This window comes from Callorhinus ursinus, unplaced genomic scaffold (assembly GCF_003265705.2).
Source record: "Callorhinus ursinus isolate GAN/ISIS: 27379988/994484 unplaced genomic scaffold, GSC_fseal_2.0 scaffold66, whole genome shotgun sequence".
Lineage (NCBI taxonomy): Eukaryota > Metazoa > Chordata > Mammalia > Carnivora > Otariidae > Callorhinus > Callorhinus ursinus.
Genome location: NW_027397128.1, coordinates 2231260 through 2247136, shown reverse-complemented (window position 1 = coordinate 2247136; position 15877 = coordinate 2231260). Strand labels below are relative to the sequence as shown.

The 15877-nt window shown below is 39.6% G+C and overlaps 1 protein-coding gene and 1 long non-coding RNA gene across 5 annotated transcripts in view; one reads left to right on the top strand and one right to left on the bottom strand.

The window, feature by feature from the left end:
* Window positions 1–15877, bottom strand: part of LOC141371301 (uncharacterized) — a 70686-nt gene that overhangs the window by 26820 nt on the left and 27989 nt on the right. The window contains exon 2 of the long non-coding RNA XR_012376133.1: window positions 7271–7372. This is a non-coding gene — a long non-coding RNA (uncharacterized lncRNA). The remainder of the gene's footprint in view (window positions 1–7270; window positions 7373–15877) is intronic.
* The window catches only part of VSIG4 (V-set and immunoglobulin domain containing 4), a 54961-nt gene continuing 42055 nt past the window's right edge, over window positions 2972–15877 (top strand). For 2 of the 4 annotated variants that reach the window (XM_073885871.1, XM_073885870.1), the window contains exons 1-3: window positions 2972–3160; window positions 8107–8463; window positions 9244–9525. In XM_073885871.1, the coding sequence (XP_073741972.1) occupies window positions 3106–3160; window positions 8107–8463; window positions 9244–9525 (694 nt within the window). In that variant the 5' untranslated portion in view covers window positions 2972–3105. The remainder of the gene's footprint in view (window positions 3161–8106; window positions 8464–9243; window positions 9526–15877) is intronic. The other 2 variants (XM_025862598.2, XM_073885872.1) reach the window with 2 other exon arrangements.

Here is a 15877-nt window from a genome sequence, read left to right as displayed (position 1 = left end):
TATCATTTACAATAACCAAGATATGGAATCAGCCTGTGTCCATCAACTGATTAATAGGTAAAAGAAGATGTGGTATTTACATACAGTGGAATACTATTCAGCCATAAAAAATAATGAAATCTTGCCAGTTACAGTGATGTGGATGGAGCTAGAGACTATTATGCTCAGTGAAATAAGTCAGTCAGAGAAAGATAATACCATATGATTTCTCTCATATGTGGAATTTAAGAAACAAAACAGATGAACATAAGGGAAGAAAAGAAAGATCGGCAAACCAAGAAACAGACTCTTAACTATAGAGAGCAAATTGATTTACCAGATGAGAGGTGAGTGAGAGGATGCATTAAGTAAGTGATGGGGATTAAGGAGTCCACTTGTCATGATGATCACAGGGTGATGTATAGAACTGTTGAATTAGTATAGTGTACACCTGAAACTAATGTAACATTGTAAGTTAGCTAACTGGAATTAAAACAACAACTTAAAAAAAGTGATAATATTTAAAAAGTTAGGAATAGAACAACCCTATGATCCAGTAATTGCACTACTAGGTATTTACCCAAAGAATATTAAAACACTAATTTGAAGGGATACATGCACCCCTATGTTTATAGCAGCATTATTTACAATAGCCAAGATATAGAAGCAGCCTAAGTGTTCACTGATTGAAGAATGATTAAGAGGATTATATATAAATATCTAATATATAAATATTACATATTTAACCATATTCAGCCATAAAAAAGAATGAAATCTTGCCATTTGCAACGACATGGCTGGAGCTAGAGAGTATAATGCTAAATGAAATAAATCAGTCAAAGAAAGACAAATATAATATGATTTGCTTGTATGTGGAATTTAAGAAACAAAATAAGTGAGCAAAAGGAAGAGAGACAGTGAGAGATAGAAGTCAAAAGTAGACTCTTAATTATAAAGAACAAACTGATGGTTACTAGAAGGGAGTTGGGTGGGTCAGGGTTAAATATGTGATGAAGATTAAGGAATGTACTTGCTGTGATGAGCACCAGGTTTGTATGGAAATGTTGAATAACCTTATTATGTACCTGAAACTAATATAACACTATATGTTAACTAATTGGAATTAAAATAAAAACTGCAAAAAAAGAAAGAGTACAATACTCACCATGAAAGATTGTAAGTACCAAATGAATTAATCCATGAAAAGTGCTTAGTGCAGTGCATGGAAGAGTAAAAGATCAAGAGATAGTGACTATCATTTTTATAGTTATTGTATGTATAGTGTAGTTTGATTTTTAAAAATCTTAAATGATGTAAACATCAAATCTAACAGTGCTCATGTTACAATTGGGGAAGCTGAAGTTCAGATTTAACTTGCTCAAATTCTCAGAATGAAGTAGATGCAGAGCTAGGCCCTTCTCTGTTTCCTGACTTCCTCTTCAATATTCTTCTCAGTGCTACTGATCCCACAGCAGGATTGGAATTCTGCCCCAAAGAAATGTTGTGCATGTTTTCTGGGACACTTATCTTCACATCTAGAAGGTCTTAACAAGAGGCCAGAGGCAGTTCAAAAATACAGTCACCAGGTCAGACAGAAATTGACACTAGTCCAATGAGGTATGGGTTTTCAGCTTTTCATTAGGAAAGACCATAAAGGGGAGGTGTGCATGTGTGTGTGTGTCTGTGTGTGTCTGTGTCTGTGTCTGTTAGGGGTTTAGTTGTAAAATACAAAAAAAGGGGGGGCTCTCCAAAGCTCAGGGTTCTCTGTGTGAGGAACCCAATGGAAAACAATGACTAGAAATTCAAATGAGGTGGACTGAATGAAATAACCAAAAATCAAGGACAACCAGACAAGAGGGATTGAATCTGGGAAGCAGAGGTGCTTGACAGAATTCCATGTAACAATGTCAGGGCCTGAGATGCTGTAGTCTTTGCTTAACCTTTTTCTAGTCCCAATTCATCTGTATATAACTACCCCTTGGCAAGCATGTGGAGGAGATACTGTCTGTCCTTGGGTCTCACTACCCCTTTCTACACAGCTCACCCCTCCCCTGACCAAGGCCTCTCTTATCCGTCCAATTAAAAAAAGAAGCCAAGCTTAGACTTTACTTACAGTTTGGTATGAATTTGTTGGATGTATTTCTCCTTTTGGAGGTGTTTATATTTTCAATGTTTAGTAGACTGTGAGCAGTGCCAAACCTAGGGGTAGACTGCTGGTGAACTTACGGTCACTCTGGGGCTTGTGAAGTGATGCAATTAAGCTTCTTAGTAAGCCTAATGCCTCTCTCTTGCTGATCACAGATATGTACCAATTAAAAGTCATTGAAAAGTTAACCTAATAGACATACCACTACCTGGTCAATAGGCAAGTACACTGGATGTTAAACTTAATTTTCCCTTTAAGAAAAAAAATAATAGACCCCAAATGAGCACTAATGGGAACACTCTCCACCAAAGAGGTGGAGCTATTGGAGAAAGTGATTCAAAGATATGAGATATGGGAATATATATCCCCATAACAACTTCATCCATGGGTTTGCCAATTATTTAAGCTTTGATTTGTAGATAGCTCTTTCATACACTTAATCTCTTATACTCTGAAGCCCACAGACACGCACTCCCATCACTCTGTTCATTTGCAAAAGTGTATCAGGCAGGAGTTAGCAGTATGACTGCTGAATATTGCACAGGTCAGCAATGTTGATCTCTTCTCCCTAGGCCCACCAGAAAGGAAAATACCACCATACTGGAGTGAGACAACTCATTCCAAAGGTCACCCTCCTACCTCTGAGTCTTGTGGAAGAAGCCTAAAATAAACACAGCTTGGGATATCAAAGACCAGAGAACCCTACTGGCTCCATGGAAAGTCAAGTCAACACCGTGGGGTGGGGGGGATTGCTTCACTCACACTGAATGTCCAATCCCAGGCAGGGGAGGGAGGGGGTACTCACGTGACTTGTGCTGAAATAGGGAAGGAAGGAGAATGTGAGATGGGGCTGGGAATCCAAGTGAGAGATATAGAGAAGGAAGGGAAGTGAGCAAGCACAGACGCTGGCAGCCATCAGAAGTTCAAGCCTCTTTGACAACAGGAGGCGAGAAGAAAGGACAGAAGTGGTTCTGGCTACAATGGGGCTCTTACTGGGCCTCCTGCTCCTAGGCCACCTAACAGTGGTCACCTATGGTAAGGCAGCAAATGGGGGCCTGGTTTCCACCGCTGACACCAGCAAAAGGCTGGGGGTTTGGGATTGAATGGCTACTGGGGAAAGCCTATTCCTGCTGAATAGGTGAATGTTCTCAGACTGTGCTGCAGACTCTCTAAGCTTTGGGTAGTTGAAGCCTGCTGAAGAAGCCAGGAGGTAAGTTTGGATGGAAATTAAAAAAGATCCTCTCTTGAAAAACATCCACATGATTTTCTAGTACTTGTCATATCTCAGAGACATTAAGGGTCCAATGCCATTCAAATTCCTCCTCCATCTTATTTCATTTGAAATTCTACCATTATACATTAACCCCTCTGTCTCCAGGTCTTGATCCCTGTTAATATATATAACCTTCAAAGAAGGAATGCTGTCTAAAAGCTAGATGGGACCTTAAAAGTAACCTAAACCTTTGCTGTTATGAACAGTGCTCAAAATATCTGTTCACATAACTTCCAGTGACTGAGAGTTGATGACATTTCCAGAGTATCTAGTCTATCCAGGGGTAGCTACAAATGTTAAGATGTTCTTCCTTGTGTTGAACTAAATACACTTCCTTGTGGCTTCCATCCTAAGGCCCTAGCTCTTTTTCTTAGAGACACATAGAACATATCTACTCCCTTGATGCTGTGACAGCCCTTTAGAGTTCTGAGGGCAGACATCATGTCCTCTTGATTCATCTCTTCTCCAAGTTAAACAAGCCCTAAACCAGGTGAAGGAGCTAAACCAGGTAAAGGAGTTAGGGTTTGTTTAACTTGGAGAAGAGATGAATCAAGAGGACATGATGTCTGCCCTCAGAACTCTAAAGGGCTGTCACAGCATCAAGGGAGTAGATATGTTCTATGTGTCACTTGTTTCTTACCATCTCCTGGGATAACTCAGTTTCCTGTGAACATGGCCCAGTTTGTCCAGGCTACGTGTGGGAAATTAATGCTGAATACGTATCCGAAAAGAGGTCTTACTGTCCCATAGAAGCATTATTTCCTTGAGTATTCTTCCATCCTCTTTTATATCCCTGAGAATTGAGATAGACTTTTAGGTAACTAAGCCTAAGTAATAACTAAGTGAGACCCAAGATACAGCAAAGGGATTCTTGCTGCATATATACTTGTTCCATATCTTTAGAGGGAGATGCCAGATATATGTTAGCTTGGTGTTCCTTATGTGGTCATAAAGAACTCAGCTTTTCATAGCTTACTCAAATTATGTTCCTTATGTGGTCATAAAGAACTCAGCTTTTCATAGCTTACTCAAATTAAGCCATTTCATAGCTTACTCAAATTATGCTACAGCTTTTCATAGCTTACTCAAATTATGCTGCTCCTGGGGCTCTGTGACCAATCAAATTCTAGAGCCTCAAAGCTAAAAGGGATACTAAATAAGTCACCTGAGAGGGAAAAGAATGTTCTCCAGGCCACAGAGCATTAGTGGCAGAGTTAATACTACTAAATAATAGAGTTTGTTTGTTTGTTTGTTTTACAAATACAATATTTTCATTCTCTAATATGTTATAGAGTGTCCCTTTCTATCTTCTCCAAATCTGTTGGTTTGAGCTGATATTTACAGAGGCAGGACTGGGGCTCAGGATAACATGCTGTACATGTCAAAGCTAAATTGTGTATGTGTACATATGAGTACTCTCATGTATATTGTTCCATCCTCAGCCTGTGAGTTCCCCTAGACCTGGAAACAGGTCTTCCTTTTGTGTGGAGTGTTTAACACTATAGACCTGAAGCTCAGGACATACTGAATGGCCAATGACACATTCCCTCTCCCTGGATCTCAGTGTCTCCAGCCTATTTGTACAGTGAGGAGATCAACTTGGCTGGCCTCAAATGGCCCCGCCAGCTGGACAGCTCTGTAGGACTGTAGCTTCACTTCTAAAAAGCTTCTAGGGGCCAGAATCAGCTGCTAGGTCAAAGCACATGTTGAAATAATCATAATAAAATAAATCCTAAACATTTTTATTTTATAAACATTACAAATATTTTATTAACATTTATCATCTAAGCTAATCTATCCAGCACCTACTGAATGCCAGCCATTATTCTAGGTGCTTTCACACCTATAAGCTCATTTGATCTTCAAAATAACCCTCCATGGAAGGTATATTATTACCTCCATTTTATTGGTAATGGCCTAAAGCTCAGACAGGTTTAGCAATTTACTCAGGGTCACATAAAGGCATGGTGACACAGGTCATGTGTTAAGACAGACCTTGGACTTGGATTGGTGTTAATTCTTTTTACTACACCATGTGCTCCTTCACTATTCTCCTGATCTCACTAGGTGCTTCTATTCAGTGTTTCCCTAGGCTCTCTGAGAACCACAAGGATAGTTGGAAGGTATAAGTCAATTCTATTGAGGTTACCTTCACTTTGGAAATCAGAGTACAGAATATACAATGTCTTTTTTATGTGTGTGATGCCTCGTGCCTACCATAAACTGTCTCTTTGTGATACTAATGAAGCAGGAGGAGAAAGAGGAGAAAACAAGAAGGAAGAAGAATAGAAATTAGATGGAAGGATATGCTGAAGGAAGGAAAGAAGAAGGAAGGGGGGAAGTAAAGGGGGCAAAAACATGTAATTCTTTGAAGTCTGGTTACTAACTCTGTCCCATGCCCCTATTCTGGAATGGAGGAATCAAGCCTGACATACTTTTAGAAGTGACTTTCAAGATTGAGAAATTGAGACTGGCTATTCACATAATTGACAGACCAGAGTGGGCTATGTGAGAATCCCCAGGAAGTTCCCAGAGAGGGTAATGCAAACCAAGCTTTGCAGTTCCCCCAAGGCCAGAGGGAAGACATACATACACATAGACAAAGGCATTTTCAGCTCTTCCAGATGTCCTCACAGCAGAATGCTGTTTGTTGTTAGGAAAAGTATATGAGAATGCTTTTCAGAGGAGGGGCAGGAGATTTGTGAGAGCTGGAAGAAGATTAATGGGAAAGAGCACATTAAACTGAAAGGTTCAGATGGTTTTCATGGGGCTTAAGGCTGGTATGTGTGTGCTTGTAAGTGACACATGCATGTTCATGATGATGATAAGCTGCATCTGCATGCATATGGAGGCCTGAACTAGCAATAGTACAGTGACACTCATCACCATCTGGTGAAAGTTCACCACCAGCTAGAAAATGTAATTATTTAACTTCCATTTCCATTATAGCCTATTAGCATTGAATCATCTAGGATTGGAGGGGATCTTAAGGAGTAATGCTGTCCAAGACTTAAACAAAGTTCAGAACTTCTCCCAGACTGCTTAGTTCATCAATAAACAGCTCTAATTAATTATAAAGTTCATTGTTAGGGCAAACCAAAATCTGCCCCTATTGCACTCCCATTCATGGGTCTGAGTTCTGCTCCCTGCCTGATCTGAAACTCTCCAGAGACTATGTGGCGGATTTAGCAACACAGGCTCATGTTTATTTATTCTTTTCTAGTCAAGGCCAAATGTGCTAGTGATGTTCTGATGTTCTAAGAATCCCTAGTGAGGGCACAGGCTAGAGGCCTGACTTTAGTCTCCCCACTGATAGAAGCCCTGGTACTTGGTACTTGGCAATAAATTCTGGGAGCTAGAAGGCATACTCCCTCCCTACCATCTGTTTGATTGAAGCCTGAGAATCCTGGGCTACATAACAGGCTTTTATTCAGTGATATCTCACATTTTGAACCTCCTTCTTCTAGGACAGACATAAATAAATTGTCTACATAGAATCCCTCACTCCTGGCTGGAGTTAAATAAAACACAAAATCCTCAAAATATGAACTTATGAATGAAAATTTCTTTTTTTAAGATTTTTTTTATTTCAGAAAGAAAGAGAGAGCATGAGAAGGGAGAGGGGCAGAGGGAAAGGGAGAAGCACGCTCCTTGCTGAGCAGGGAACCCGACACAGGGCTCAAACCCAGGACCCCAGGATCATGACCTGAGATGAAGGCAGACACTTAACTGACTGAGCCACCCAGGCACCCTGAATGAAAATTTCTAATAGGAAGTGATGCCTCTCTCAACACTCCCAATTCCTCTCCACCATGTTTCCCTCCCCAGCACACCAAGGAACAATCTCTTTTTGGTCCTACTACCATTCTTACCACAGACAGCTTTAGGATTTTATTCAGACCCTTTTCCTTTCCAGACATTTTCCTCTCCATTCCTCCTCAAGATGGAATTTTCCAAGGTACCTTTGGTGAAATCTAAGAGAAACCAAAAGGGAAATAAAGATAAATCAGAAAAAAAAGTTCAGGTTTACAAAGTGCAGATTTCAAACTTAATAACTAATGATTTTGTTAAACAGGAGTACATTTCACACAAGTTTCCACCCTCAGAATTGCCCTGTGTCCTTCCTCCCTTCCAGAGAAGGTCTTAGGGTCAGGGACCCAAATACTGAGACTTTCTGAGGGAGCAATAAGGAATAAGTGAGGAATATGGCCCTTTCTTTCCTAGCCCTGCAGCCCCCACATTTCTCCAGGTATATAATTACATAATAAAATAGCCTAGACACAACTGTTCAGCATTTGCTCCTACACTTCTTTTGGAAAATACTGAAAGAAGATCTTTTTCATAGACTTACAGAACTTCAGAATTTAAAGAATCCCTAGAGATCATTCCATTCAAACTCTCTACATATAGATGAAGAAAATGGGTCCTCATGGTAGAAAGTGACTTATCCAGGGTCATCTTACAGCAAGGCAGTGACAGGAAAGGAACTTGAAACAGACAAGAGCCAAACAGTATTAAGAGTTTTCCTTCTGAGGACTGGTTCTGATTGATGGGAAGGCTGGCAGAGAACAAAAGGGCACATGGAATCCAAAAGTATGATGGAAGGAAATTTGAGAGGTGTTTCTCAGAAGTCTCTTGAGGTCTGCCACTGCCATCCTAGCTCCCAAGTGGGTGTGCTATCTATGTCCACTTTCTTCCTCCTTTTCAGGCCATCCCATCCTGGAAGCACCTGAGAGTGTGACAGGGCCTTGGAAAGGAGATGTGAATATACCCTGCACCTATGGTCCTCTGCAAGGCTACACTCAAGTCTTGGTAAAGTGGCTGGTACAACGTGGCTTGGACCCAGTCACCATCTTCCTACATGATTCCTCTGGAGACCATATCCAGCAAGCAAAGTACCGGGGCCGTCTGCAAGTGAACCATGAGGTTCCAGGAGATGTGTCCCTCCAACTGAATACCCTGGAGATGGATGACAGGAGCCACTACACATGTGAAGTCACTTGGCAGACCCCTAATGGCAACCAAGTGGTGAGAGATAAGATCATTGAGCTCCGTGTCCAGAAACGTGAGTGACTGTGATGATAGGAAAGCACTGAGTGACAAAGAACAAATAGAGGACTATAATACTAGAAAAGCTTTAGAAATCCAGAGAATTTTATTTACTTGTACACAGGCTTTCTTCAGTCATATGTGTTAATCAGGGGAAGTGGACAGGCAGAGGATCCTCAAGGTCATCACTCTTACAGTATAATTTAAGAAATGTTGGGAAGGGTTCCTGGCCTTCAAATCTCTACCCTTCAAGCATCCCAGAAATTCTAGCATCCACACTGTGGTTGCCCTCCTTGGGCTATGGGTCTTAAAACTCATAAAAATAAGTATATCCATCTTATCAGGGTATTGGAGAGTAAATAGATACTGACAGAGAAGATCTGGGGAAAGAGATATGGGGGTTAGCCAAGATACATTTTGCTGACTTGACAATTTTGTGAAAACCTGGCCCTGGTAATCCAAAACTGCAGATAATCCAAAATCTCTATCTACTAAAGCCTAAAATAATCTCTCTCTCTCTCTCTCTCTATATATATATATATATATATTTTAAAATCAGTTGATTTGTAAATCCAGATAATCCAAAACTTTAGATAACACAAAACAGTACCTAATCTTCCAAAGGAAGCTATTTTTATTTACATTATCCTATTTCTTACCCCTCCCAAGTCAGGAGCCCCTTTTAGTTCCCTTTGCAGATATATAATTATCACTATACACAGCAAGGATGACTCAGCCTTGTCTTCACATATTCTTGTAACTTCCCAGAGCCTCCTCTCTTGTCTTCCCTTTGCAGTCTCTGTTTCCAAGCCCACGGTGACAACTGGCAGTGGCTATGGCTTCACAGTACCCCAGGGAATGAGGATTAGCCTTCAATGCCAGGCTTGGGGTTCTCCTCCCATCAGTTATGTTTGGTACAAGGAACAGACCAACAATCAAGAACCCATCAAAGTAGCAGTCTTGAGTACCTTACTCTTCAAGCCTGCCATGGTGGCTGACTCAGGCTCCTATTTCTGTACTGCCAAGGGCCGGGTAGGCTCTGAGCAGCAAAGCAACATTGTGAAGTTTGTGGTCAAAGGTAAGCAACCCTTTCTCTTGGTGATCCTAGCAATGGACCACCTTGTACTGGAGATAACTCAGTAAAGTAGTGCCTTTATTCCAGAGAAGAGAGTTTGTGTGTGTGGAGAGAGGGGGTGTCCTGGGTTGTAATATCACAAAGAAAAATTCCAGACTGATTGTAATAAGGCTGGAGACAATACCTGTCATGTTATAGGTTAAGAAGATAAAGATGGTAAAGGGGAAAGTGACATTCACTAAGCAAATCATATTTGCCAGATACAATTCACAAGAACTCAACACACAGTCTGTAATTGAAACCCACATTTAACTCATGAGATAGCTATCATTACCCTCATTTTACAGAAGAAGAAACTGAAAATCAGAAAGGGAAGGTTTTTTTTGCCCAGGGGTTAACAGTTAGGAAGTTCAAGTTGGAACTTGCACACAGATCACATACTCTTTCCATTATGTCTGATTGCCTCTATGATTGAATCTTTATTAGCTCCTGGATACCATTTGGAATCTTTTTTGTTATTTTTTGAGTATAGTTGACACACAATGTTACATTAGTTTCAGGTACACCACATAGTGATTTGACAAGTTTATACATTATGCTATGTTCACCACAAGTGTAGCTACCATTATATCACTATTATAATATCATTGACTATACTCTTTTTTTACTGTGCCTTTTATCCCCTTTTATTCCCTAACTAGAAACCTATATCTCACACATCTCCATACATATTTTGCCCATATCCCCACTCTCCTCCCCATCAGTTTGTTCTTTGAATTTATAGGTCTGATTCTACTTTTTGTTTATTCATTTACTTAGGTCCCACATAGGAGTGGAATCACATGGTATTTGACTTTATTTATTACTATTTATTTATTTATTTATTTATTTATTTATTTGAGAGAAAGAACAAGAAAGCACAACCCGGGGGGTGCGGGGACAGAGGCAGAGGGACAAACAGATTCCCTGCTAAATGGGGAGTCTGACTTGGGGCTTGATCCCAGGACCCCAAGACCATGATCTGAGCCGAAGTCAGACACTCAACCAACTGAGCCACCCAGGTGTCACAATATTTGTCTTTCTTAGTCTGACATATATCACTTAACATAATGCCCTCTAGGTCTATCCATGTTTTCTCAAATGGCATGATTTTTTACTCCTGTATGGCTGTGTAATACTCCATTGTGTGTGTGTGTATATGTGTGTGTGTGTGTGTGTGTGTATATATATATATATATATATATATATATATATATATATAATCACATATTCTTATCCATTTGTCTATTGATGGACACTTAGGTTGCTTCCACATCTTGACTACTGTAAACAATGCTGCAATAAACATAGGGATGCATATATCTTTTTAAATTAGTGTTTTCATTTTTTTTTAATTTTATTAAGTTGTGTTAGTCACCATACAATACATCATTAGTTTTTGATGGAGTGATCCACCATCCACTGTTTTCATATAACACCCAGTGCTCCATGTAATACATGCCCTCCTTAATACCCATCACCAGGCTAACCTATCCCCCCTCCTCCCTCCCCTCTAAAACCCTGTTTGTTGCTCAGAGTCCATAGTCCCTCATAGTTCATCTCTCCCTCCGATTTTCCCCCCTTCATTTTTCCCTTCCTTCTCCTAATGTCCTCCATGCTATTCCTTATGTTCCACAAATAAGTGAAACCATATGATAATTGACTTTTTCTGCTTGACTTATTTCACTTAGCATAATCTCCTCCAGTCCCATCCATGTTGATGTAAAAGTAGTGTATCCGCCCTTCCTGATGGCTGAGTAATATTCCATTGAATATATGGACCACATCTTCTTGATCCATTTACCTGTTGAAGGGAATCTCGGCTCTTTCCACAGTTTGGCTATTGCAGACATTGCAATATTGGGGTGCATATGGCCCTTCTCTTCACTACATCTGTGTCATTGGGGTAAATACCCAGTAGTGCAATTGCTGGGTCATAGGGTAGCTCAATTTTTAACTTTTTGAGGCACCTCCACACTGTTTTCCAAAGTGGCTGTACCAACTTGCATTCCCACCACCAGTGTAAGAGTGTTCCCCTTTCTCCACAACCTCTCCAACATTTGTTGTTTCTTTCCCTGTCCATTTTTGCAATTCTAACTGGTGTAAGGTGGTATCTCAATGTGGTTTTGATTTGAATTTCCCTGATGGCTAATGATGATGAACATTTTTTCATGTGTCTGTTAGCCATCTGTATGCCTTCTTCGGAGAAGTGTCTTTACATACCTTCTTCCCATTTTTTGACTTGATTATTTGTGTTTTTGGGTGTTGAGTTTGAGAACGTTATAGATCTTGGATACCAGCCCTTTATCTGTAGTATCATTTGCAAATATCTTCTCCCATTCTGTGGGTTGCCTCTTTGTTTTTTTGACTGTTTCCTTTGCTGTACAGAAGCTTTTTATCTTGATGAAGTCCCAAAAGTTCAATTTTACTTTTGTTTCACTAGCTTTTGGAGATGTATCTTGAAAGAAGTTGCTGTGGGCAATGTCCAAGAGGTTACTGCCTATGTTCTTCTCTAGGATTTTGATGGATTCCTGTCTCACATTGAGGTCGTTCATCCATTTTGAGTTTATCTTTGTGTATGGTGTTAGAGAATGGTCGAGTTTCATTCTTCTGTATGTGGCTGTCCAATTTTCCCAGCACCATTTATCGAAGAGACTGTCTTTTTTTCCATTGCATGTTTTTTCCTGCTTTGTCAAAGATTATTTGACCATAGAGTTGAGGGTCCATATCTGGGTTCTCTATTCTGTTCCATTGGTCTATATGTCTGTTTTTGTGCCAGTACCATGCTGTCTTGGTGATCACAGCTTTGTAATATAGCTTGAAATTGGGCAACATGATGTCCCCAGCTTTGCTTTCCTTTTTCAACATTTCCTTGGCGATTTGGGGTCTTTTCTGATTCCATACAAATTTTAGATTGTTTGTTCCTGCACTTTGAAAAATGTCATTGGAATCTTGATCGGGATGGCGTTGAAGGTATAGATTACTCTGGGTAGCATAGACATTTTAATGATGTTTATTCTTCTGATCCATGAGCATGGAATATTTTTCCATCTTTTTGTGTCTTCCTCAATTTCTTTCATGAGTGTTCTGTAGTTCCTAGAGTATAGATCCTTTACCTCTTTGGTTAGGTTTATTCCGAGGTATCTTATGGTTTTTGGTGCTATTGTAAATGGAATCATTTCTCTAATTTCTCTTTCTACAGTTGTGTTGTTAGTGTATAAGAAAGCAACTGATTCTTTTGCATTGATTTTGTATCCTGCCACATTACTGAATTGCTGTATGAGTTCTAGAAATTTGGGGGTGGAGTCTTTTGGGTTTTCCACATAAAGAATTATGTTGTCTGTGAAAAGAGAGAGTTTGAATTCTTCTTTGCCAATTTGAATATCTTTTATTTCTTTTTGTTCTCTGATTGCTAGGACTTCTAGTACTATGTTGAACAATAGTGGCGAGAGTGGGCATCCTTGACGTGTTCCTGATCTGAAGGGAAAGGCTTTCAGCTTTTTCCCATTGAGGATGATATTCGCTGTGGGTATTTCACAGATGGATTTTATGAACTTGAGGAATGTTCCCTCTATCCCTATACTCTGAAGAGTTTTAACCAGGAAAAGATGTTGTATTTTCTCAAATGCTTTTTCTGCATCAATCGAGAGGACCATGTTTCTCCCACCTCTTATTAATGATTGATTTGCAAAAGTTGAACCACCCTTACATCCCAGGGATAAATCCCACTTGGTCATGGTGGATGATCCTTTTAATGTATTGTTGGATCCTATTAGCTAGGATTTTGTTGAGGATTTTGGAATCCATATTCATCAGGGATATCAGTCTGAAATTCTCCTTTTTGATTGGGTCTTTGCCTGCTTTGGGGATTAAAGTAATGCTGGCCTTATAGAATGAGTTTGGAAGTTTTCTTTCTGTTTCTATTTTTTGAAACAGCTTCAGGAGAATAGGCATTATTCCTTCTTTGAATATTGGTTAGAATTCCCCAGGGAATCCATCAGGCCCTGGACTCTTGTTTTTTGGAGGTTTTTGGTCACTGCTTCGATCTTGTTACTGGTTATTGGCCTATTCAGGTTGTCAATTTCCTCCTGTTTCAGTCTTGGCAGCTTATAGGTTTCCAGGAAGGCCTCCATTTCATCCAGATAGCTGTTTATTGGCATATAGTTTTTGATAATAATTTCTAATAATTGTTTCTATTTCCTTGGTGTTAGTAATGAACTCTCCCCTTTCATTCATAATTTTATTAATTTGGGTCCTTTCTCTTTTCTTTTGGATAAGTCTGGCCAGTGGTTTATCGATCTTATTAATTCTTTCAAAGAACCAACTTCTAGTTTCGTTGATCTAATCTACTGTGTTTCTGGTTTCTAATTAATTGATCTCTGCTCTAATTTTAATTATTTCTCTTCTAATGTGTGGCTTAGGCATCATTTTTTGTTTTTCTCCAATTCTTTAATGTGTAAGGTTAGTTGGTGAATTCGGAATTTGTCTATTTTTTTTTTTAATGATGCATGGATAGTTTTATTTTTCCCCCTTAGGAACACCTTTGCAGTATCCCATAGGATTTGGACCAATATGTTTTTCTCATTGGTTTCCCTGAATTGTTTAATTTCTTCTTTGATTTCCTGGTTGACCCAAACATTCTTAAGCAGAGTGGTCTTTAGCTTCCAAGTGTTTGAATTTCTTCCAAATTTTTTCTGGTGATTGAGTTCCAGTTTTAAAGCATTATGGTCTAAGAATATGCAGGGAACAATCTCGTTCTTTTGGTATCGGTTAATACCTGATTTGTGACCCAGTATGTGGTCTATTCTGGAGAAAGTTCATGTGTGCTCAAGAAGAATGAGTATTCTGTTTTAGGGTGGAATGTTCTGTATATATCTATGAGGTCCATCTGGTCCAGTGTGTCATTCAAAGCTCTTGTTTCTTTGTTGATTTTCTGCTTAGATGATTCATCTATTGCTGAGAGTGGAGTATTGAGGTCTCCAACAGTTAATGTATTGTTATCAATATGACTCTATTTTGGTGAACAGTTGGCCTATGTAGATGGCTGCTCCCATGTTGGGGGGCATAGATATTTACAATTGTTAGATCTTCTTGTTGGATAGACCCTTTAAGAATGATATAGGGTCCTTCTGTGTCTCTAATTACAGACTTTTATTTAAAATCTAATTTGTCTGATATAAGAATTGCTACCCCAGCTTTCTTTTGAGGTCCGTTGGCATGGAAGATGGCTCTCCACCCTTTAACTTTCAGTATGGATGTATCCTTAGGTTCAAAATGAGTCTCTTGTAGGCAGCATATGGATGAGTCCTGTCTTTTTATCCAATCTGCAACCCTGTGCCATTTTATGGGAGCATTTAGGCCATTCACGTTGAGAGTGATTGCTGAAAGATATGAATTATTTGTCATCATGTTGCCTGTGAAGATGTTGTTTTTATAGATTGTCCTTGTAAATTTCTGTTGTATATCACTTTTGGGGTCTTTCTCCTCTTAAGAAAAACTCCTTAATATTTCTTGCAGGGCCGGCTTAGTGGTCACATATTCTTTCAGTTTCTGCCAGTCGTGGAAGCTCGGCATCTCTCCATCCATTCTAAATGACAGCCTTGCTGGATAAAGTATTCTCGGCTCCATGTTCTTCTCATTTAGTACCCTGAATATGTCTTGCCAGGTCTCTGTGGATAGGTCTGATGTTATTTTGATGTTCTTTCCTCTGTACGTAAGGAATCTCTTCCCCCTAACTGCCCTTAAGATGGTTTCCTTGATTCTAAGATTTGCAAGTTTTACTATTACATGCCAGGGCATTGGTCTGTTTTCCTTGATCTTGGGAGGGTTCCTCTCTGCCTCTAGGATGCAAATGTTTGTTTCATTCCCCAGATTAGGGAAGTTCTCAGCTACAATTTGCTCAAATATATCTAGTCCTCTCTCTCTCTCCCTTCCCTCCAGGATTTCAATCATTCTGACATTGGAATGCTTCATGGTGTCACCTATTTCTCTGATTCTGTTTTCTTGGATTCTGAGTTGTTTTCCCATGGCCTCCTCTTTTCCCTTTTTATCTATTATATTGTCTTCCAGGTCGCTTATTCGTTCTTCTGCCTCACTTACCCTAGCTGTTAGATTATCTAGATTGGATTGGATCTCATTGATAGCATTTTTAAGTTCTGCCAATTCAGCTTTCATTTCTGCCCTTAGAGACTCTATGTTGCCATTAATTGATTTCTCCATTCTAGCTATTGTCTTCACAATTGCTAGCCTGAATTCCATCTCTGACACTTGGTTATATCTTCATCCATTTGTAAATCTGCAGCATAAGTCATAATCA